This window comes from Lepidochelys kempii, chromosome 2 (genome assembly GCF_965140285.1).
Source record: "Lepidochelys kempii isolate rLepKem1 chromosome 2, rLepKem1.hap1, whole genome shotgun sequence".
In the NCBI taxonomy this organism is placed as follows: Eukaryota; Metazoa; Chordata; order Testudines; family Cheloniidae; genus Lepidochelys; species Lepidochelys kempii.
In genome coordinates this window covers 205,104,829-205,124,000 of record NC_136381.1, presented here as the reverse complement: position 1 = coordinate 205,124,000, position 19,172 = coordinate 205,104,829, and the positions used below count along the sequence as shown (strand labels likewise).

The window sequence follows — 19,172 nt, the reverse complement described above, 5'->3', positions numbered from 1 at the left end:
AAAGATGATGGAACACCACAACTCCCATTGACCTTGGTTGATGCTCATCACATCTGAAAATTACCCCTAGTTTTCTGAAGTTATTTAAACTGAACTATGAGTATCTGTCTTTCATTTGTGAGTGCAGCTGGATGAAAATGGAAGACAAAGAATTGTAATGTTGTTGAGCATTGAATTTGACTTTTAGCTGCTCTGAAAGTAACATGACCTTATTTTTCAATACGATGTGAAACACATTTACTAAGACTCCAAATTTTTTTAGTAGGCTTCTTATATTTTATGATATATTGTTGTTCTATAGCTTTATTAGTATCATTTGGGAATGATCCACATGCACAGAGAGAACCCCTGATGGCAAAGGCTTGTCTTGTAACTTGCCAGCCACTGATATACCTAGCATTCTATAACATGTTAATTTCTGAACTTTAAGTTCTTAAGCATGTGTTTTAAATTTAGTTTAGACCAACACACATTATAAAAATGCTTCTTGTACATTATCAAAATGTTGTATGTCACTAGAGGGTGCTGCAGTTTAGCATGTGAAGCACTATCACTTATTTTAGTAGCTTTCATTTTTTGACATTTAAAAATAAATAGGTATGTAAAGAATTTTTTACAGTCCTTTTTCTTACTCTCAGAAGAATGTATGTGTATGCCATTAAAATCTGTTTTCCTAAATTAGTTTTCCAATCCCTTTCCCAGTAAGGTACAATAGTTTGAAAATGAAAGGGAGTATCTGTGGTGCTGAAAATGGTGGAAACTGAGTCATCTGGCTGGACTATATTGACTTTTTAAATACATAGCTAGACTTAAGTAAATGACTAATACTTAAATGACTAATAGTATTAGTAAATGACTAATACTTTTATACATTGCACTTAAGCCTCAAGAACAACCTAGAAATGTGCCAGTATAATACAGATGTAATTTACTTTCTGGCAATCTGGAAATAAAAAGAAATAATCCTGTCCCTTTACATTCATAGGGGAAAAGAATTCTGATTTGATGGCATTACTCAAGCTGTGTGTTCGGATGCCAAATGCTTCTTATTATTAAGCTAGTAAAAACAAGTGGTTACTCAACTTTGTAAAAAAGTTTTGTTCAGTTATTTTGTTATCAAAACATACAAATACAAAAACTGCTAGTGCACTATCTCTGTTGGGTTCTGAACCTTATAGAAATCAAAATGCACACGTTTTGGTAAACACAGAGTAGCTGAGATCAAGCCAACCGCTTTGTGTTGAAGGAAACTTGGCGAACATTCTCTCACATTGTTTTTAAAGTTCCTTTTATTTAATTGTTTCTTAGGGTAGATTTCTTTATCCCTGAAGTTGCCGTAGTTGGTGGATTCTCAATATGTTCCAGCCCTGGTCTACTGGAACAAGAGAGAGTATTGGAACTGGCAGTAAAACATACTGTACATCCTCCTGCTCACTGGATTCACACTCAGGTAAACGATATTTGCAGATGATTACACACTGAACAAGTCATTTTTCACTTAGAACTTGATTCTGTCCCGTTGAAGTCAGTAGAAAAACTCCTATTGACTTCAGTGAGTAGGGTATGGGCCCTTATTAATACACAATTTCTAAGCATCTCATTTAATTGGCCCTAACTTTCATCATGAATAAAATAATCTGCTTTGTAAGAGGCCGTGAAATAACGTAATTCGTGTGTGGTAACCTGAGTCTAAAATTGTGATCTTCTAACTTGTTGGTGCCTCTCTTCTGAATCTGGCTCTTAGATACAGTTTTGTTATATTACATAGATATATCTAACATCCTGTATTTGTAGAACTTTCCAGCAATCATGTCTAACTGAAGGGTCACAGTTAGTAAGTTTAAATGTTTATACAGTTACAAATGGTTGACAGACAAAAATCTTGTTATAAAAGGGACCCTTATGTCAGTAATAAATAATTAGTAAAGCAACACAATACTTCAGAGCTGACAAAATCCCAATACTCTGGATTACACTTTGAGACAATTTAAAGCCTCTTTTTGTTTGTTTTTTTTTCGTTTTTGGTCATGCCAAGAGTGGTCTGATTCTTTTCTCCCCTGCTGTTTTGTGATGGGTGGTACTTGAGGCCTTGGAGCATTTTTTACATTCTACATTTTTACATACATTCTCCTATTTACCACAGTTTAATTGTGGTCACGAGATTTCCTTCCACGCTGTTGCTCTTTCGTTCAGATATCATTCCTCCTACTTACTATCCTATGCCTGTCGTCCATAGTTCTCTAAGTATGGCTCCAAGGTCTAGGCTAACAGAGTCTTCCAAGGTTACAGCAATTGCTGCTCTGTTTATTGACCAGAAGAGTCACAGTAAAAATCAAGCAGTGAGAATCCCCAGGTTGATCCTAACCCAGCAGTTACCATGTGACCTTGCACTGCACTTCTGCTGCTGTTAAATCAGGTTAGTTTCATGCATCACTGGACTTCAAAAGAAATGACTTGTTTTGAAAGGCTATGTAGAAAATGTAGGACCAATGTCACTGGCTACACACTTAATGATAGGAAACATCCCTGTATACTATTCCTTTGGTGTTGCTCAGTACGTACTACTGAAAGCCTAACTTAATTTTCCATTTCTGAGGCATCTCTGAAGCTGTTATCCCTCCTTAACACTGCTGTTGAATTTTTTAGGTGAATTCACAGGAAAATACTCAGTTCACATGTAAACTAGTTCAAACGCTGATGCTGTAGAAGAATCCTCAGGATATGAGCTGAGTTTTCTATTAAGCAAGTGCTTTATTTCTGTAATGAGGGAAGGGGAAGGAAAAAATTTAATGACCTCTTTGGATCTTGTGACATTTATTTGGTAGAGAAGCCGTGAGATTTAATTAATTAAGGTTAACTTGTAATGCATTTTGAGATTCCAGGATATAGGACACTTTAGAAATGCTAAATATTATTTGTCTTATTTACTTATTGCACCTGATTTTTTCAAATTGATTTTTTCATATTTAACTTTTAATACCTTATTTATAATATATTTCATCTGCACATTTCTAGTACACTTTATAATCTTAACAACTTCAAGAAGATACACTTCTGTGGATGAAGTTGTAGTGTAGTTTTTTTGCTTTTGATCCATCTTCTTTTTCTCTCTGCCTAAGCCATTTCAATGCAATGCTTGCAATTTTAGTAGAATATGCTAATTCTATGCTACAGGGTGATGCTTCCCCACCAAATCATCCCAGAATTAATAGTCTTCACTAACATGGTGACTCTTAATAATAAGCTTCTTCTCTAATGTGGTTCCATTAGTAGAGATGCCTAGGTGTGTCTTGCTCATCTGTCAGTCAGGTTATTCCATTGGTCCCTGAACTGCACAGGGGGCTGCTGGTGTAAAAAACAGTTGCCTAAGTCAGAGCCACGCCCCACCCTGAGGCCTGACTGTGCTCATTCTACAAGAGGCCAAGGTGGTGAGGGATACAAAGTGGACAGGGATGGGCACTTTTGTCTCTTCCTGTTTTATTTTCTGGGAGAAAGTCTGTCTTCCCCTATTCCAAGTGGTACTTGACCTCTTCTGAGGCCTGGAAGAAAGAAGGTGCCTCTGTGAGGCATGGAAGAATTGAAAGAGCCTGCCAGTGTGTTGGGAAAAGGAGGAGGAATTGGGCTCAGAAATAACACATACGGATTGTCTAATACCACTTGACTGACAGATAAGAGGAATTTACTCATTTGTCCACATTACACAGTGCAATTAGCAAGGAAAGAAACATTTTGGGCTTTAGGGTGATGATGGTAGCCACTGAAGATGCAGCACACCAATACGTGATATTAGCTGGCATGATATGACTTTCGAAGACCAATCCTTACTGATGATAAATCCGACTCCTCCAACATTTCTAGCACCATCTCCCTTTCCGAGCCTCACAGCGCTTCCATCCTTCCAGTTGACTTCCAACTCCTTCTTTCGTCAGGTTTCGCAGACACCGAGGGTATCGCATCTTATCCTTTTCTTCTTCTCCATCAGATGGTTTAACGTTTCCTCCCTTGCCAGTGACCTACAATTGTAAGAGTACACAGCAAGGGTTGTCCTTTTCCATGTTGGCCTAGCACCTGACATTTTTAGCAACCTCTCATTGCTCAATTTTTCCTCCACCACTGTAAAACAGTTCAATGATGCGCAGGGAACTAAGACCCATTTACTCATGTTGTTTTAGCCATTAACGTCAAGCCATACCACTGGCTAGGCGGGCAGGCATGCATACCTCCTCAAGCTTAGCTAGCCTTCAACCTCTAAGGAGAATGAAAAGCGCTCTTTCCTCTGAGAGAGCAATCCCCCTCCCTGGATTGGATAGTCCGAAACCTTTGTAGCATGGTTAGACCTACCAGGGCATATGCCCCGCTACCATAGCTGTCAGACGGCCAGGGTCACAGCTGCACCACGATGAGGTGGTGAGGTAGGATTTTGCAGTGGCTTTTGCATCTTCAGATGGAGTCAAAAGCGACCCTCAAGGTCATCCAGGCCTACAGTTCCACAAGTGCAGGTGAGGACGAAGAAGTGGAAGAATTCTACCGAGAGCTCGAAAGAGCCCTTGCGCAAAAGTTCACTTACACTGTCACGATGGGAGATTTCAATGCCAAGGTCGGGCGAGGGAAAGCTGGCGAAGAGTTCATAGGGAGATATGGCAGTGGCGAAAGGAATGAAAGAGGAGAGAGCCTGGTAGCGATGGCAGAAACGAAAGAACTGTACGTGTCAAACACCTGGTACAAAAAGAAGACCGCAAGAAGGTGGACATGGATCGCACCAAACGCGAAGAGCAAGAATGAAATTGACTATATTTTAGTCAATAAAAGGCGCATCGTTCAAGATGTCTCTGTGGTGCAGCCTTTCAACACTGGCAGTGACCATCACCTGCTTAGAGTGAAGTTGATTTTCGACAAAGCAGTGGAAAAGCAGGTATAACAGATGGCAAACGAGAAACAGTGGCTGAAGACATTTGATGAAGCAAAGCTAAAGAAAGCGATTTCTGGGTTTGACTGGAGCCAGATGGAAAAGTGCGAGGAGAACTATAGTATCTTTGCTGACAAGCTGAGATGTTGCATAAAAGCAGCTGAAATTGAAAAGCTGAAGAAGGCGAAGAGAAGACTCTCGAATGAAACAAAAAGCTTGTTGGAGAAGTGGAGAAATGTGAAAAGGAGCTCTGATAATAACCTCAAGTACTCCATCCATTCTGTGCAAGCTTATATGTCGAAAACTGAAGGACAACTTTGAGAACTTCCGAAAAGAAAAGCTCCTCAAAACAGCTGACTCATGCAAGAGCCTCAGGTCATGCAAGCAGGAATTGATGCAATATAGATTGAGCGTAACAGCATTGAAGAGCAAGGACGGAGAGACGGTAATTGACAGACCAGGGATGGAGGAGGTCTGCAAGGACTTCTCTACAGAACTGTTCAAATCAAGAATCGACGTCCCTCTCCCAATGCTCCAAGAGTCAGAAGAACGCATCCCCCCAGTAATAGTCAGCGAAGTCCGAAGCCCACTACACCAGATGAAGAAGGGAAAAGCTCCAGGCAAAGATGGAATAATGTCAGAAATGATTTCTGCAGGAGGCAAAACGCTTTGGAAGGCCCTCACTTTAAGATTTAGTCGATATCTTGGAGAAGGAAAGATAACATCAAACTGGAAGGAGTCGAATACCATCTTGCTGCACAAGAAGGGCGATTAAGAAAATCTTTACTACTACTACTCTGTATACCTGCTCTCTCACATCTACAAGCTCTTTACAAAGAAGAACAGTCTCTCACAGAGTCTGGATGAACAACAGCCGAGAGAGCAGGCAGGGTTTTGAAGAAATTTCAGCATGATTGACCATATATTTACCCTTAGGCAGCTCCTAGAAAGAGCGAGGGAATACAGACTCCCGCTGTCCATTGCTTTCGTCGACTATGAAAAGGCCTTTGATAGCGTCGAGTTTAACGCAATATTAAAGGCACTCGCAGAGCAGGGCATTAACATGCAGTACATCAGTTTGTTGAAGGAAGCAAATACTGGATGTACAACAGACATTACTCTCCTCAAAACTCTCCTCCGCATCCCAATCGAGAAAGGCATAAAGCAAGAAGATATGATTTCACCGAAACTATTCACTGCCTGCCTCGAAATGGTTATGAATAAGATCAGTTGGAGGAGTGGTGTCAACATAAACAGAAAACGATTATCCCATCTCAGATTAGTGGACGACATCGTACTAATTGCCGAAAGCACCAACCAACTGCAGAGCATGCTACGAAGACTTGACAAGAAAAGCAGTCAGGTCAGCCTGAAAATGAACCGCTGAAAAACGAAATACATGCGATCAGACATCTTACGAAAGCCCGAATAACGGTAAGAGGAGAAGAAATCGACAAAAATGGTACAGTACATATATTTGGGCTAAGAAGTTAATATGCGCCAAGACCTGAACGGAGATCTCTCACGAAGGATTTGGGCAGGATGGTGTGCGTTTAATTCCATCAAAGACATCCCCAAAGGAAAAATCGACAAGACCACACATACAAATATCTTCAGTTCAACAGTGCTGCCAGCCATGCTGTATGGCAGTGAAACGTGGGCACTGACGAAGAGAGAATAGCAGCTGTCTGTAGCTGAAAGGGCAATGGAACAAGCTATGTTGGGAATTTCCCTTCTGGATCACATCCCAAATGAAATGATCAGAGAACACAGAGGTGTGAAAGGTATTGTTGTGGAAAGCAAACATAACAAGATGCGATGGGTGGGCCACACAGCACGGCTCACGAACAATAGGTGGACCACAATCATTGCTGAGTGGTACCTGCGAGAACAGAAAAGACGACCCGGTTGGCTTCCAAGAAGATGGGAAGATTACATTGTTAAACGTTTTGGATGAATGTGGAGAAGAAAGGGAAGAGCGCAAGAAGAATGGCAGACGTGTTGTGATCAGCGCAGTCTTAATGACAGCTGAAAACCAATTGATCCAGGTGATGGTAGTCACCTTTATGGGCCTCCTGCTTCCTTACAATCCTAGTTGTATGTAACACTCTGCTTCAAAGGATCTTTCCTCATCTTGGTACAGGTAGTCTTTTGGGGCATGGACCTTTACTTAATATATGCCTGTCGCTGATGGAAATCTACTCTTCATAGACGTGACTGACACAATGTCACTTAACTCTAAGCCCAAGATTCGCCTTTTTGATTTTGCATTTACTTCTTGGTTTGTAAAGCACTTAAGACAGTAATTTCTCCGTCTGTTGGAGCCTGACAAGTGACTAGCTTAATCTTCAGGTTCACTTCATAAATGGTTTTGTAGTAGTAGCATCCCACCAAAATGACAAATAAGGGTCAGTCTTTTAGCCTCCTGCCTCAACATTTTCTTTTTAGTTTTTTCTCACCTTAACATGAAGTGATTTGGCCTCGTCTGTTTCAATTGCTATTTCCTGATAGTAGAAGCGACTTTCTGGAGGCAGCACTTTTTGTCTGTGACTGATGAATTGCTGTTCCTGGAAGATTTTTTTCCCCTTTTCTTGTATTTTTACCTCTCCTTTTTTTGTTTGTCCCTCTTTCCTGTTCTTCCCCATCTGCGTGGTCTAGAGTGAGAACATACGATTCTGATCAGGAGTTCTGTCTTCTGTTCCTGGTACTGCTGCTAACTCGTGACCTTGGACAACTTGCTTAATTTCTCTATCTCCATTTCCCCCTTCATGCAAGGGTGTCAGTCTGAAATTGAAAAAGCTTTCTCATATTCCAAGAGAACATTATCCCAGTGTCAGAGTAGCAGCCGTGTTAGTCTGTATTCACAAAAAGAAAAGGAGTACTTGTGGCACCTTAGAGACTAACAAATTTATTTGAATATAATCTTTCGTGAGCTACGAGTTGTAGCTCACGAAAGCTTATGCTCAAATAAATTTGTTAGCCTCTAAGGTGCCACAAGTACTCCTTTTTCTTTTTATTATCCCAGTGTGATATACTTAAGGCAGTTTCACTTTTCCATGTAATAAACTTTCTTTGCAGAGTTGCTCCCAGAAACTACCTCTATTCATATGTGGCTGGAATTTTGATTTTGTGGGGGAAAGGGTTACCATGTGATTTTTGTAGTAGTTTAATAAAGCAGATAGAAATATCACTATAAGAGAAGTTTCTTTTAGGAGGTTCTCTCCTTTTTTTGGAGTGGCAGTGGGGAAGACTGTCCTTTTAGGTCCACAAAACTGCAACATGACTTCCTCCTGTAGCCTGACTCCTTTCCCCTTAGCGGAGCCTTTCTGAGAATAAGGGCCCTGGACTTAATGGGAATCTCAGACTTTAACCTTGGATCTTCACAACAACACACATTTTCATTGTGAAAAAATCCTAACATAAATCACTCCTTAGTGTGAAATATCCTGCATCAGCCCTCATGGGGGAATGTCATCAGTCCTTCTTTATCAGGGCAGTGCCTTGGCCTGAAGGCAAAAAACAGGCCCCTTTAGGGCACTCAACCAACTGACTTCAGATAACTGGGTTGATTTTGAGTGTGTGTTTTTAAAATACTTGGGCTTCCCCTCACGGGTAAAATATGTAAAAACTAACATTGATTATCTTATTCTGAAGCCCAGCTTGTCTTATGATTTAGTGATGAATGACAACTTGTATTTTGTCCATTGCTTTTAGTTAAAGTTAAAATATTATCTTTTTTTTCTGCCCCTAGTGCTCCCTTGACTCAGTAGTGGCTCTGCGAGTGGGAGGCAATTTCTTCTTTGATCCTCAACCTGCTGACTCCCCTGTAAACCTTGTGCTGATTGCAGGGGGAGTAGGAATCAACCCATTGTTTTCCATACTGCTACATGTAGCAGATTTTCATAGAAATCAAGAGAGTGAAGAAAATGGGTATAAAATGGGAACAGTGAAGCTGTACTATAGTGCAAAAAACACAAATGAACTCTTATTTAAGGTAGGTAAAAGGAAAGAGGTTTTTTTTAATTGTTTTTTCTTTTCAGAAGGCTTATTGTTCAGTTTGTTTGTATTAATGTAGTGAGGAGGAGTGCTACTCATAGACCAGGCCCCTCTTGCGCTAAGTGCTCTAGAAACACAGAACAAAAAAAACTGTCCCTGCCTCAAGAAGCTTGCATATCTTTTTTCCTGCTCCCATTGACTTCTGTGGTGCAGAATCAGGCCCTGTATGTGTAAATGTTCTGCCTTTCCCCCCTTGTTGCTATTTTTATTGAACTTAAATACCTTTGATTTGCTTTCTGTTTGCGAACATCTGACCTTATGATCCAGTGTAATGGTTGCCAAAGAGACAATTGAAAGTTAGTCACAGGGTTGTCAAGTCGATCTATAAAACCAGTTTGTCAAGGTTCCTCCCCCACTCTGAACTCTAGGGTACAGATGTGGGGACCTGCATGAAAAACCTCCTAAGCTTATCTTTACCAGCTTAGGTCAAAACTTCCCCAAGGTACAAAATATTACCCCTTGGACAGGCCGCTACCACCACCAAACTAATACTGGTTACTGGGGAAGAGCTGTTTGGACGCGTCCTTCCCCCCAAAATACTTCCCAAAACCTTGCACCCCACTTCCTGGACAAGGTTTGGTAAAAAGCCTCACCAATTTGCCTAGGTGACTACAGACCCAGACCCTTGGATCTTAAGAACAATGAACAATCCTCCCAACACTTGCACCCCCCCTTTCCTGGGAAATGTTGGATAAAAAGCCTCACCAATTTGCATAGGTGACCACAAACCCAAACCCTTGGATCTGAGAACAATGAAAAAGCATTCAGTGTTTTACAAGAAGACTTTTAATAAAAAATAGAAGTAAATAGAAATAAAGAAATCCCCCCTGTAAAATCAGGATGGTATATATCTTACAGGGTAATTAGATTCAAAAACATAGAGAACCCCTCTAGGCAAAACCTTAAGTTACAAAAAAGATACACAGACAGAAATAGTTATTCTATTCAGCACAATTCTTTTCTCAGCCATTTAAAGAAATCATAATCTAACACATACCTAGCTAGATTACTTACTAAAAGTTCTAAGACTCCATTCCTGTTCTGTCCCCGGCCAAGACGACTACAGACAGACACACAAACCCTTTGTTTCTCTCCCTCCTCCCAGCTTTTGAAAGTATCTTGTCTCCTCATTGGTCATTTTGGTCAGGTGCCAGCGAGGTTACCTTTAGCTTCTTAACCCTTTACAGGTGAGAGGAGCTTTCCCCTGGCCAGGAGGGATTTCAAAGGGGTTTACCCTTCCCTTTATATTTATGACACAGTTCTACTGGAAAATGTCTTCTGAAAAATTCTTGCTAAAATTACGTACAGGCCCATACATGTTCGTGTATCTTCAAGGTGCCCACATTTGCAAAAATTGCAGAGTCAGGAAGCAACATCAGTACATGCGGGGGAACTTCTAAACTAATATAGGCTTGTGGCATTAACCACAGTTGCAGTTGAAGCACAAACGTTTCCAAAATAAGCCTTTCAAATTTCTAGTCAAAAAGCTGTGATTCTTGTACAGATCTAGACAAATTACCTCCTCAAAGACAATTAGCCAATTTTTCAAAAGTTGCATCTTATTTTTGATGCCTCTATTTCTGAGTACTCTTCTTAAGACACTGATTTATCATTCCTGATAATCAGACCTTTGGTATTTAAAGCTGAGTATATGAAACTAGAGACCACTCTTGAAAACAAATTGTATAGTTACACTGATGGAATTTCAATGAAGCTTGATTCAGCTTTTTTCCGATTATGTGATTCACATTCTTGGCTTGTACAATAAGAATTTATCAAACTGATCAAAATGTTGCTCCAAAACATTTTTGCTCCATGTAAACCATAACTGAATATTGAAGTATTACACCCTGTTGAATATATCTGTACACATCGAATGGCTGAACATATTTATTGGTATTGTTTCAAAAGATTTGGTGAATGTAGTGCTGCTGACTGTTGTTGGATTGATAGCCCCGCAGATTGATGTCCTTTCCCCACAGAACAGCAGCATGTGTTATGCAGCATTATTTTTCAGCATGCAGAAGAGGTACAGGTGAAGTGTGAAGTGCAAGTTTGTCAACAGTATCCCGCAAATGTGTGTCAGAATTCTGGTCCAGAGATTAAAGGGTTATTTGGTCTCCCTGTTCATTTGGTTCTTGCCCTCCCAACAGAGGTAGCAGCAGTTCTCCTCTGCTTTTTTGTGATGTGAACATATGCACTAGGACAGGTGGGAGGGCCACATCGGAGTATAAAAATTGCATGGCGGGCCATGAATACTCACAAAATTGGGGGGTTGGGGTGCAAGAGGGGGTGAGGGCTCCGGCCGTGGGTGCAGGCTCTGGGGTGGGGCAGGGGGTGGAGGGTGGAAGGGCTCCAGCTGGGAGTGCAGGCTCTGGGGTGGGGCTGGGATTGAGGGGTTTGGAGGGCAGGAGGGGGATCAGGACTAAGGCAGGGGGTTGGGCCCGGGATGGAAGAGGGGGCTCAGGTGCAGGTGCAGGTGCACCTCCCATCAGGCTCTGGGAGGTGCTTACCTCAAGCAGCTCCTGGAAGCAGCAGCATGTCCCCCCTCTCGCTCCTATGAAGAGGCACGACCAGGCGGATCTGTGTGCTGCTCCATCTGCACGCGCCACCCTCGCAGCTACCAGAAGCAGCGGCATGCCCCCCTACAGCTCCTACGTGGAGGAGTGGCGCCGGCCATGTGGCTCTGCGTGCTTCCCCGTCTGCAGGTACCTCCCTTGCAGCTCCCATTCGCCGTGGTTCCTGGCCAGTGGGAGCTGCAGGGGTGGTATTTGAGGCGGGGGCAATGTGTGTAGGAGCTGGAGTGGGGACATGCCACTGCTTCCAAGATCTGCGCAGCAAGACCCTGACCCCACTCCCCGGCGAGAGCTTGACGGCCAGATTAAAAGGCCTGATGGGCTGGATGTGGCCCACGGGCCGTAGTTTGCCCACTCCTGCACTTGGAAGTGGAGTAAATTATACATGGGCCACTAAACAGCTGTCATATAGTCATGGCTTGTTCATTACAGAACTGGGCTGGATTTAGTGACCTCATGGTGAAAAGTTCTCATTAACAATCTACTCATTGCTATTATTTTTAATGTATCAATACTATTTCAACCAATGGAAGGAAACTTTTTCAGAGGTATAGTGTATTTTTATCTGTATGCTCTGCCTTACTGATGTACCCTGTATTTTTTTTTTTACTGTACTATTGTTGACCTGCTATGTCAGACATGCCAACCCTCCCTTATTTTTGGTAATCTCTTGATTTTTTTACATGTAATTATGAAATTACTATGTCAGCCTTAAATCTTTCAATTTTTCAAGTGTGCACACACGCATATATATATATTTTTTTAAATGTATGCCTGTCACTAACCACCACTCAGGTCCTACGAATATAGCAAATAGTATTGTGGCTGCTGTGGCACATGCCCAGACTGCACAGTGAGGGTCTGATAAGAGGCAAGCCATGATGGTTTAGAATGGGTTGGGGCACTGCTGAATTAACCGCTCAAACCACAGGCTGTGTGTTGGGCTCTAGCTGCCCCGTGTATACCCTGCTGGACTACGTTAATGTGCTGTATATACCTAGAGCATGCCAGGAGGGGCCGCCTGCAGCCGTGAGAGCACAACATGCAGCCTGTGCTGTGGCCCTACAGATAGTCACTGCAGCTTGTCTTCCATTAAACCCTTACCAGGGAGTCTGTAGGGGAAGAGAAGCCAGAGGGGTTGGAGGAGGCAATGACAGTAAGAGTAGGAGAGAGGGAACGTGACAGAGGAGAGAGAAGAGGAGGATCATCATCCTGGGAAGGAGGTCCAGGGCGAGGACTGACCAAGATAATTGAGGCTCTAAGTGGCATAGGCGGGCAGCTTTCCGCTTCCCTCTGCCTGCCTTTGACCATAGACATGGAAGGGATGGGGGAGGTCCTGGTTTCTTTAGGGGGAAGGGAAGGGAAGGGAGGTGGGAAGAGGTCCAAGCAACTTCCCTAATTTTTTTCCATAAACATCTCTAAAAGTCTCAGAGCAAAGTTGGCATCTCTGTTATGTTTTGATTATATCTGGATGTAATAAGCTGAATCTATAACATTTTTAAATGTAACCAAATTAAAAATAACATAAATTTCACACCCAGAAATGTCAAGAGACTGAGAATTTTCTTGCATAATTTGAAAACACAAAAAGTCACTTTTTTTTTTTTGCATGAAATTTTGCATATGTGAATTTCAAATAGCTGGGTTTGATCAAATTTATACTCAAGAGTTTTGACAAAATTAAGTAGAGATGGTAGCACAAGGCTGGGAATAACGCTTTCTTACATCAATGGGGTGCCAAGGCTAAAAAATATTAGCAATTATGAGGTGCTCAGAATTTGCTAATGCTAGGTGTGTAAGTACCGATATAGATTTTCTTCAAACAACATTTTTTTAAGTTGCTTCTGTTTCCTAACTCAAAAATGTGAAAACACAAGTTAATTGGGGGAAAAAGCTGTTAGTTCTGTGTTTTTGCCAGCCCTAGTTTTGATCAACCATCATGTTGGTGCTACATCTCATAATACTGTGTTCGTTGTTTAGTAGAGTAGAGTCCTTGTGATAATACTTTGCCATCATCTCAATGTTTGTGTGACAGTTTAAGAATTGAGTAGTACAGCACTTGGATGTAGGGTCGCTGATAATACTGTTAATGTCCAATCAGCACAGCTTCCATAAGGGAAAATTGTCTCTCTCTAATGAGTTAGGTTTCTCTGAAGAACTCAGTGGCTTTTGGTCATAAAGGATTGAAGAAAATAAATACTAGGTAAAGGGCAAAGATCTGTGTGGATCTGAAAAATGGCTGATCAGTGTGATCTGCTCCTCTGAATGTGGATAAGTAAATGGGTTGAATGCCTGAGGCTGGGGTCACTACTGGGTTTGGTTTAATATATTAATGACTTGGAGGAAGTAGACAGTGAATGGGTGAAAACTTCAGGTGAAACAATATTTTGGTTTGCAAAGACTGAAGTTTAGGAAATTATCACATTAGGGGATTGAGTAGCAAGATGGCTGAGGTTAACCAAGGTAAAATGCAAGGTGAAGCCTGTTAGTATAACATTGTCTAAAGTGCTCATATCTGCCGGTAGACTCTGACTTCTGTTATTCTCCTGAGTGAAAAAAAGAGAGTCAATCTGTGTTGGTCAGTGAAGGTATCTATCCATTGCATAGCCAAATTAGAATAAAATAATTTCTTGCATATGAAATGAGTAAAATAATGCAGAAGCTGTTGTGACATTTGGCAATGATTTGCCCTCATCTAATGAAATGTCTGCATGTTTGATCACAGCACTTTAATGATATAGTTACAAAGGCAAGGAAGATGGCTATAAGAATGTCAGGGCTACTTGTATCCAGTGATTCTATAGTGGGGTTGTTTAGTGTCTCAGGGACAGGAGTTAGGGACTTAATATATTAAACTATGCAAAGAACTGATGAGTCTCTCTTCTTAGTTACTAAAACCCTGTTGCATAGTATGAGATGACGCTATGAAATTAAAAGACAGGCTATTTAGATATAAAAGGTAATGTTTCTTACAGTGTCTGTAAGAAAAAAAAAATCTGGAAACTGTATGATGCTTGCAGCAAGTCCTCTGTTTGTCATGCTATTTAGATTACAAGGTCTTTGGGATGCAGACCATCTCTCACAGTGGGTCTGTATAGTGCCTAACAGAAAGGGGCCCCTTATTGGGGCCTATAGACTTCATTGTAATACAAACAATAAGCAATACATTGAAGGGGGGAAGTGGGTAATTACATCATCCTTGTTTCTCAGTTGTGCTAGGCAAGTCAAAATTAATCAAACCTTATGCATCCAGTTGAAAGGTAGATTGTCTGCAGGACACAGTAAAAAATTTTCCTTCTACACGCAGTATTGCATAATTAAGCCAGATGCATCCTGCGGGGCAGAGAAGATGTTTGCTTCCACTAAAGCATCTAATGTTCTTTGCTGCTGGGGGCAGAACAACACACTTGCATCAATAGCTTCATTCAGTAGAACAATTACTAATGTTCCTGTGTGTTTTATAAATAAATATATACCATTTTAATGGGGGTGGGGGTGTCCATACGTTCTAGAAAATCTACCTCTGCAATTTTGTGAGAGCATAGCCTTTGTATTTGAACATTTTTGCAAGAGAACAGAGTGTGATAATGAGATGTGACTAGAGATTGCATTGCCATATTTGAATGATTTATTATGCATGTTCTTTCTTCATGATCTCTTGAAATTTAGCATTCCGAATATGTATGAAAATGCTTTGATAAATTGGTACACCAGGATGGGGCACACATGATCATGGCTTGGTGCTCCTTGTTATCATGAGACAACTCCATAGTAAACTCCCCAGGAAACCTTTAGTGCTTCAGCAAGGATACAGAGGACCCTTTTACCCCCAAGAAAAATACTTGTGAAGTAGACCTTCCTTTCTGTCACCTTGTCAAGTTACAATAAATCATTGCTCTGACAGTTACTCTTTTGCATGCTCTTAAGCAACTTCATAGGCAGTTACTGTTGCTTAACTCTTTGAAAATGTAGCTCTATGGTATATTACCCACTATATACATTATGCCATATTAATGTAGTTCCTGCCAGTCTCTGCTTAAATAGCTGTCTCAAGTTTCTTTAAATGTGAACGTGACTGTTTTTCCCTTCCCACCTCCCAGTCACTATGTGAAGGGAGATCTTTTCCCCAGTGGGGAATCTCATTGTCCAGCTGCCATATCTGTTTTGTACATTAGTTGTCAGTTGGCAGATTCAGCCAGACAGAATAAAGAAAACCACCTCTGGCGCAAGGATGCTGGGGAAGCACTGCCTTTCTCTGCACCAGTTTTTGTCCCTGAGGTTTGTGTAGAATCATGGCCTGCACTCCTTGAGAGTGAATGTATAGGCAATACATGTACAAGTAAGGGGGAAGTCTGTGAATCTGCTTGGGAACCTGCTTAGCCAGGTCCTGATGTCTCCAATCTTTGGGAGAAGATTTGTCTCAAAAGTACCACAGAACACTGCACAGTTCCATATTATTGCTAACTTCCGTTCTGAAGATATGCAGGGAAGTAAAAATGGGTCCGTATGAGGGGTATTGGCAGAGCTGTTTGCAGAATTGTCTGCCTGTATGCCTTATTCTATTTGAAGTCCTCTTACTTTCATGAACACTGAAGTTCACCCCCAAAATTAAAAACAAGTCTTCAAAGTGAGTTCAAGAACTTCTCTATATACCTCTCTGTATATACACTGCAGTCAGTCTCGTTCTTATTGACTGGGAGACCCATGACAGTTTGCTCATACTAGTGGGTAAACAAACAAATGATAAAACAATCCAGGATACTATCACAGAATAGTTTGGTTTTACTTCATAATAATCTAGCAAATATACTAGAATATACTTTCTTTAAAATGAATTTGTAGAGCACTACCAATGCCTTTTATAGTTATGAAAGCCCTAAGTAGCTTAGAATCTAGATCGGGGTGGGCAAACTACAGCCCGGGGGCTGGATCTGGATTGCCGGCAGTTTTAAGCCGGCCTTGGAGCTCCCACTGGGGAGTGGGGTCTGGGGCTTGCCGCACTCCAGCTGGGGAGCAGGATTGGAGGGTGCTCCACGCTGCTTTCGGAAACGTAGGAGCCAAAGTGGGGACATAGCTGCTGCTTCTGGGAGCTGCTTGAGGTAAGCATTGCCTGGAGCCTGCACCCCGAGCCTCTCCCCGCACTCCAACCTCCTACCCCAGCCCTGATCCCCCTCTTACCCTCTGAATCCCTCGGTCCCAGCCCGGAGAGCCCTCCCCCTTCCCGCACCTTGAACTCTTCATTTCTGGCCCCACCCTGGAGTCTGCACCCCCAACCCCAATTTTGTGAGCATTCATGGCCCACCAAACAATTTCTATTCCAAGATGTGGCCCTTGGTCCAAAAGGTTTTCCCACCCCTGATCTAGATAGTAACTGATGAAGTCGTAGTTGTGAGACCTCATTACAGCACTTGTCTAGTACGTTTTCACTGAGGCTTGGCATGAGGCCACTGGGGTTTTGGTGAGAATGATCACATTTGTGGATTACAGAATTGAGAATTAGTGAGTTTCTACTCAGAGTATTAATAGGATTAAAATTTATCCTGTAGGTGGTTTTAATTTTTTTAAAAATAGGCCAGTAACATTACCAAGTGAAGGTGGTTCCAGGCTTGGACCTAAAGCACTGAAATGTACAACTTGTTCATTTTAAAGTAAAAACATCAGGTTTCTGGAAGGTGGAGAGAGGAAATGGGGACCACTTTGCCTTTTTTGACAGCTTCACAGCTGCAAGAGGAGAAGCCACAAAAGAGCGGAAATAGTTATAAGATGCAAGTGTGGATTAATTACAAACAGTTGCAGAAATGGAGAAAAACATCAGGAATATAATTGGTTGCATATTCAGATTCCAGATAAAGAAGTCCTTAAAGTTCTGGCTTGTTAAAACTCAAACCATCAAATTCTTAAATAGAGAGTATGATGTGCAGAATCTTAGTAGATAGTACAATCAACCATGTTCTGGGATTCTGTGTACACATCTGCTTTGATTTAATAGACTCTGTGGTATGACCAAGTATGTTTAACATTCCAGAATAATATCTTTGGTTTGATGAACGAATTTCCTGGAAAGATCACATGCAGTTTCCATGTTACCCAACAGAGTTCACAAATCTGTGAAGAACTTCAGCCGTATATCACTGGTACGTACTTTGTTGATGCCTAGAGATGTTAAAGTAATTGATTCAGTGGGAGTTATGACTTTAGTGTTGTTCAGCCTATACTTTTAGAGAGGTTTGATGTGCATAATATAATGCTTTACAATATCTAAAAAATTATCATACAAAATGGGTAGGAGCCCAGTGGAGAATGGGAAAATTTGTACATGAGAAACATGAATGATTTAATTTTATGTACTTTTTGGTCCTCTGAATTATCTCAGGAGTGCTTGCACAAGTTCTGTGTTACACTTATGGCTGAATTGCTTCTACTTGCTGTTAATTCTTATTTACATTTCATACCCAGTCCACTCCCCTGTGTGTTCAACACTTATATTTACTTTGCTTAAAGCTGAAATGACAAAGCAGGATAAATCCATGGCCTTTAAGGTGTCCTTGGCATAGAGAGAGAGATCTATTCTCAACGAAATATGGGATATTTTAGTTTTACAGTATTGTGTTACTCTTAATGGTAGTTGAAGAACTAATGTCCTGTAAATTGACACTGTATTTTCTTAAACACTGATCTACGCTTTCAGCTTACTAAGTGGTTTTGGATGCCTCTGTGTGGGTGTGGTTTCCTAATTTGAGCAACCTTAAACAGGCCTGATTTTCAGAGAACCAGTGTCAAAATGCCAGAATCACTACTCCATGTTAGATATTTATACAGTCAAAAGGCAGTGACCTAAAGTTTCTATCTTCATATGAATTTCTGTTCTTAACTACGTATGTTCTCTTTGGTAGAGGGAAGAATATCTGAAAAGGAACTAGAAAAACATGTGTCTAAGGATACTTTATGGTACATCTGTGGTCCACCTCCAATGATAGAATCTATATCCAAACTACTAGAAAACTTTGGTGTTTCTACAGACTGCATTTACTTTGAAAAGTGGTGGTAGCAACAGCTACTTAGCGGAAAATAAAAACTGAAAACTAATCTATGTATTTTGATAGATAAAAAGTGCCTGAAATGCACAGAAGATGGACTCTACTATGACCTCACTGACTGCAAGATTTCACTTTAGGCACATGAAATCTTCTTGTATCTAGTATCAATTCTTAAATTATCCTATAATGCACTCTGATTTGGGTCATTATTGTTTTATTGCTTTTGAAAAAAAGCATAATGTATTTTATATTAAAGACATGAGCCATTTGATTTTTGTATTTCACTCATTTGCTATTGATTGATTTGTGTAGTACTTTTTTTTTGTTAATTAGGCAGCTTTTTAAACATTCAAATACTATTTTCATTACAATTATAACTTGCAATTAACTAAATGTGTAAAAATGACCAGATGTAGTCTGTAATGTTTTAATTCAGACCCTAATTTTGTAAGCTAAGCAAGGCCAGACTGGGTCACTAGTTGGTGAGGGTCTCATCTCCCAGCTTTGCAGATATTGACAATACCAATATTGGCACAATTCCTAGAGTCCTATTTAGATACCGCAGCCTGATAAGGGTGCTGTTTTCCTGAGACAGCT

The 19,172-nt window shown here is 41.0% G+C and overlaps 1 protein-coding gene across 6 annotated transcripts in view; it reads left to right on the top strand.

Annotated features, from left to right (window-relative positions):
• The window catches only part of OXNAD1 (oxidoreductase NAD binding domain containing 1), a 38,359-nt gene extending 19,513 nt beyond the window's left edge, over positions 1-18,846 (top strand). For all 6 annotated transcript variants that reach the window (XM_073333552.2, XM_078851763.1, XM_073333548.2 and 3 more), the window contains exons 5-8: positions 1,309-1,450; positions 8,658-8,900; positions 17,564-17,672; positions 18,432-18,846. In XM_073333552.2, the coding sequence (XP_073189653.1) occupies positions 1,309-1,450; positions 8,658-8,900; positions 17,564-17,672; positions 18,432-18,586 (649 nt within the window). In that variant the 3' untranslated portion in view covers positions 18,587-18,846. The remainder of the gene's footprint in view (positions 1-1,308; positions 1,451-8,657; positions 8,901-17,563; positions 17,673-18,431) is intronic.
• The last annotated feature ends 326 nt before the right edge of the window (positions 18,847-19,172 follow it).